At 34.6% G+C, this 6,000-nt stretch overlaps 1 protein-coding gene across 3 annotated transcripts in view; it reads left to right on the plus strand.

The window, feature by feature from the left end:
- CDH18 (cadherin 18) overlaps positions 1 to 5,749 on the plus strand; it is a 259,346-nt gene extending 253,597 nt beyond the window's left edge. For 2 of the 3 annotated variants that reach the window (XM_090276206.1, XM_090276207.1), the window contains exon 11: positions 4,973 to 5,035. Coding sequence is in view for 1 of the 3 variants with exons in the window: in XM_090276205.1 (XP_090132331.1) it covers positions 4,973 to 5,463 (491 nt within the window). In the remaining 2 variants the exon portion in view is untranslated. Of the gene's footprint in view, positions 1 to 4,972 lie in introns of all 3 variants that reach the window. The other variant, XM_090276205.1, reaches the window with a different exon arrangement.
- The last annotated feature ends 251 nt before the right edge of the window (positions 5,750 to 6,000 follow it).

Consider the following 6,000-nt stretch of genomic DNA (forward strand, 5'->3'; position numbering starts at 1 on the left):
TCCCCCTAACCTCACCCCACCACTTACCAAAGGACCAGAGCAGCTCGCTGAGCAAACTTTAATCACATTTGGCACAAGAAATCATTGACTCTTGATCTGAATCAGACCTCTACCAGCTACCCTTGTGGTCCACACATGACATATAAGCAAGTGACTTAAATGAGTACACTGGCTGGATTATTCCTCCTCTAGGATGTAAATTTCTTGAGAAATGGAGATCACAGTGAATTTGGCATGAGAAAAGTAAGGAATGGGAAGACAAAGGTGGAATTGATAGGTAGATAACTGTCAGCCTGTTTGTCATCAGGGCTATCTTAGAAGAATTTGTGGGTTACTCTTGATTTGAAAAAAGACGTTTCACTGAGAAATGCCAATACCAGGTGTAATTGCTTGATGACAGAAGCTAATAAAAATAATTTCTCTGATGTGGGTCTTCTCATTATATCAAATTTAGTTTTAATATATGATTGTATAAAAAGAATCAATATATATTTGGGGGTAAAAAAACCTGCTATGAAAAGTATTTGAAGGAATTATATTGGGGGTCATTACATAATGGATTCATATACAGGTTATATTACAGCGTAAGTTAGAAAACTCAAAACTACTTAAAATTCTAATCACTGGGTGATAACAAAAATACATACATACATACATACATACATACATATATAAGAAAACAAACAGGAAAAGGTCCCAAAGTTGAATTTGTTTTTGAATAAAATAAATTAATGAGGCTTAATAGATTTATTTTAATTTTCTTGAATGAAATACAATTAAGTGGGTTTAAAATTCTGGCCAAACTCAATGATAAAAGAAGAGAAACAAAAGACACACTAACCAAGAATAAAATATTCCTTAATACCATTTACTCATGTTCCAATCCAGTTTGTATAACCAAACTTCAAAATACCATAAATTATTTATAACTTTGAATAAAGAAGAACTAGCTCCATACCTCTCTCTCTCTCTCTCTCTCTCTCTCTCTCTCTCTCTCTCTCTCTCTCTCTCTCTCTCTCCAAAACCATAGCTTTATCATATTTTCTTTCCCCATATCACTCACTGTAAACCATACATGTTTCTATGTATGGTTTAATAGACTGGTGGTGAGGGGTCCCTTGAAATGACTTTTTGCCTGCCAGTTTTAAATAAGGATTTAACTTTCAAACATATATGTATAATTATTATCTTCACTCATTCTCCTGAAATACATTTGGTCTTAAGATTTTTAGGAAACAGTCTGATTTTCAAACATTAATTTTCTTTCAAGTAACATTATGTGTTTGGTATTATTAGTAACCACAAACTGATTGAAAATGTATTTAAAAATATTTTCTTACTGAGGTGAGTATCAAGCATGAAGATGCACTTAGCAGAATGCCATACTGCCATATTCACAGAGATGATTCTCTATCATCCATGAAGAATCTACTGTGTGCCATCTGCTCCAGAAACACCTATCATACAACTGTGGATGTAGTCATCAAAAGAACATCTTATCATTCACATTTCCACATTTTTCTCTGAGCTCATTTGAATTTGCTTTTGACTAAAAGGAACATATGTTCATATTTGTCCTGATGTCCTGATGTAATTATAAACAACACCCATTTCACCCCTAAAAGTGTCTCTGATTGTATGATTAATTATGTGTATCCCTATATCAAATACAATGTGACAAATCAAGGAATATTGGTCACTGGAAAATAACTATCTGTGCCTGGAAAGAGATAGATTTAAAAAAAATCTCAAAGTTCAAACTTAACTAGTACCTAGAATTTGAATCAAAGTATATCAGGAAAAAAAAACTCTTAGGTTTTGGGGAATAAGCAAACATAAACTATCATAAGAGTAAGCCCAGACTTATCTCCTGTGTTTCATTAGGCAAATATGGTACTAATATTGGTGGAGGATGCAAATTACCTCCATACTTTGACAATAGTATTGATCATGTTCTCCCTGTTATACATGCACATAAATCCCCTTGACATCAACCACCACTTATTTCAACATAAAGGAAAATAACGTGATTTATTGACAAGCATAACAAATTTTACTCCAATAAATTAGACAGTCCATAGAAATAGCTGTTTTAGTCTATAACAGCCTCCTCTTATTCATAAAGATGAGCAGAAATATATAATGGATGATAAATCTAAACCTCTGAATATAATGAACTGAGTTACTTGAGGATGTTGCTTGGGCCATTGTATTACAAAGCTCTCGGTTGGATTTACACTAAAATAAACAGTGAAGTATTAAATTCACATTTACTACATTCAGCAAAAGTCTCTTAAAAAATAAAGTGCTTTATTAGAAAATATGTTTGAAGTAGAAGCATGCATGGGAAATTGTTTAATTCTGTTATATAGTATTTGTGAAGCAGGACTGCATAGCATCAGCATTTCATGTCCACCTTGCTGTAATGACTCCTTGACCAACACAGTGACACAAAGCTTCCCCATGCCTGCCACCATGTCCCCTATTACATCTGCCCATTACCTGTCAGTTGCGTTTTATTCCACACTTTTCCAGAGAGTTCTATTTTAAAATGTTTTCTCTTCTTTTTCCTTCATCTGCATAGGCTCCCACTTACCTTTTCTTTGCAAAATCAGATTGCTCCCAATGTTACTTTGACCATCTCTTTTCGCATAAAGTAGTTGACGTCTCTCTTATGCTTATTCTTTCTACTTCTGATTTGAAAATCTGTTCCTCTTTCTAGGAAATCTATTCCTGTTTCTATAAACATTTTAAAATATTAGACACATGTACATTATGGTATCTAGCTCAAATAGAGGCAAAGGGTTCTATAATGTTTAGAGGTATACATAAAATGGGCTAAACTCTGAAGAGAAGGAGACAATAACAATAAAAGACTAGAAGTTTCTTTTTAGAGGTAAGGGCAAAAGGGCAGTTTCTAGAGTGCCATGTATATTTTTAATCAAAGGATACCTAACCTGGTGTTTTTGTTTGTTTGTTTGTTTTTTGCTTTACAAACATGTGTTAAAGCTTGCATATAAGTAGAGTTGCCAGACAAGACACACCATACATATATTAAAGAGTGAATAGAAAAAATACAGTATAGAAATATGAATTTCAGATGAAAATACATATCTGTAAGTGTATATGTACACACAGACATATACACATATAGATACATTGCATGGGGCATACTTATGCTATATATAATACCATAGATATATGTATATCTATCATAAGGATATTATAGTATTGTATAAATGACAAAAGAATGCCCTATGCAATAATATTGTGATATATATTATAAATATGTTCATTATATATGTGCATATAAGTGTATCCAAAATACTGTATGGGGCATAATTATATGTGTGTGTGATTATATATACATATATATGCATATATGATACATATTTATATATTTTGTCATTAATTTCTTATTATACATATATGAAGAGGGGCCCAAAACACTGGAATTATCTTCTGGAAGGCAGACCCCTTATAGTACAGGCTTCCCTCGCTATGTGAGTTTCTAGAAATCCATCTATATCAGTCTACTAGCTGGCATTGTTGTGAGAGACTGTGTTTGGCTTCAGTTATTTTTTTCCAAAGACTCTTTCAACATGTTTACCCATTTCATGATGGGTGGTTTAGGAGGACACCTTCCCACATTGTGCTGAGTGTTCAGCAATTTTTCATCAAAAACAGTTATGACCCCCATGTCCCACCCTCCATATTCACCTGATCTCACACCAGTGACATTTTTTGCTTGTTTGTTTGTTTCCCTGGATGAAAAAAGTCCTCAAAGGGAAACACTTTGCCAATGTGGAGAATATTAAACAAAAACAGCAGAAGCACTAAAGGCATTAAAATTGACTAGTTCAAAAACTGTTTTAAGCAGCGGAAAAAAAACATCTTTATAGGTACATTGCATCAAGTGGAGGGTACTTTAAAGGTGACTGAAGTTTAAACATGTGTGAATAAATACACATTTTTAATAAATAAATTCTATTTTGGGTCCCCCCTCATATAATAATAAACATAGACTTTTGTTATTCATCTCAAATTTACACTTAATTTCATGCACCACATTATTTACTAATAGAAAACACACATGGCATTTAAATGTACTTCTCTGATTATTGTATTGTAAAGAATGCTTGAAACACTAACAAATCTAATATTTAGGATCATAAAATCTAGTATATCATCAGCTAAGCAAGAAGAGAACAATTTATAGAGGTGAAGGAAAGGATATTGGGCCATCACACAAAGTAGTAGGGAGGGAATTCTTTCTATTTACTAATGGTTTGATTATCGAAGAGAATGACTTAAAACTACTGAAAAATGGCCAAAACAAAGTACCCAAGACACATTTCTGTGAATCCATCTAATGGTTGTAATATTATTTGTAATAAAGACTAATCAATCCCACTGTATTTAGTACGTTGCCCTAAGAAACATGTGTATCTGACATTAACCATGTAAAAATATTCCTGTTTTGGCTTCTAACAAAGCACCAAAAGTAAAGGATTTATGGTAAAGACCCCTACCTATTTTACAGAAACTTAAAATATCCTGCCTTTGGTGTATGTATCTGCTTAGAAGGATTAAGTATCTGTCGATGGACCCACACACCCCATCATTTATCTAGTCAGAATTTTATATTGCTTTTCCATAATCAGTTTTCTGAATGGCTATACAGAAGCATGAGCTGAGAATCCCAAATGCATAGGCCTGGCAAATGACAATATTATGCCATTCTAGAAAAGATCAGAAACTCCTAATGTTTCATAAAGATAATTATTTTTAAGTTGTTTGAGATATTAAAAAACATTGAGGTGTCATTCAGAGTGAAGATATTGGGGTTTTGTTACAATGTAAGCCGGAATGAAGTGGAGTTGACTACAAGGGTTGAAAATTGTTGATGTGAAATCTCCAGAAGTTTTCTTCTATTACTTTTCTAACTCATCTTCTTTCCCTTTTCCCTCAGCAATTGTAGTCCTTTTTATCACCCTGAGACGCAGCAAGAAGGAGCCGCTGATCATCTCAGAGGAGGATGTGCGGGAGAATGTGGTCACCTATGATGATGAAGGGGGAGGGGAGGAAGACACAGAGGCCTTTGACATCACAGCCTTGAGGAATCCATCTGCAGCTGAGGAGCTCAAGTACCGGAGAGATATCAGACCTGAACTGAAACTCACCCCCAGACACCAGACATTGTCCACCTTGGAAAGTATAGATGTTCAGGAATTTATTAAGCAAAGACTGGCAGAAGCTGACTTAGATCCCAGTGTGCCCCCTTATGACTCTCTTCAGACCTATGCCTATGAGGGTCAGAGATCAGAAGCTGGGTCTATCAGCTCCTTAGATTCAGCCACGACACAATCAGACCAAGATTATCACTACCTTGGAGACTGGGGACCAGAGTTTAAAAAGTTAGCTGAACTCTATGGAGAAATAGAATCTGAAAGAACAACTTAGGGGGTCAATTCTTGCAACATTCTGGAATTTGCTTCCCGAACAAGTGAAGACATAACCTCAGCTGTGACAAGGAAGAAGCGTGGCAACAGTACTTGGAACTGAGCAAGCTGTACACAGCCACTGTAGAAACAAGTGCCCTTTTCATATCGAAACTGGGTTATTTAATTGAAAGAAAGTGAAAAAAAACAAAAAATCAAACAAAAAAACAAAACACCAACAAACAGAAAAAGCTATTGTTCCTTGTGTATATTTTTAATTGCTCAATAAAGTCTGTGGTACTGTTTAATTAAGACTACCCGAATTCAGACAAAAATGTTATATGTTTCAATATTTGGTGATATTTTCCCCCAAACAAAACTAAATAGAAAGGTTCAAAATCACTTGTGAATGTTTTCTAGGAGTGGTACACTGCAGAATGAAACTCATGAAGGTAATCACGATCTTTTTGTCCACTTTTCTGGGTGGACTCTTGAGACCCACACTCTGTGATTATGGCAGATCTCATTAGCTTTGTCTTATGTTTCAATGGCGTGAAGG

The sequence above is a fragment of the Furipterus horrens genome, unplaced genomic scaffold (genome assembly GCF_987537825.1).
Source record: "Furipterus horrens unplaced genomic scaffold, mFurHor1.1.pri manual_scaffold_5, whole genome shotgun sequence".
Classification (NCBI taxonomy): Eukaryota; Metazoa; Chordata; class Mammalia; order Chiroptera; family Furipteridae; genus Furipterus; species Furipterus horrens.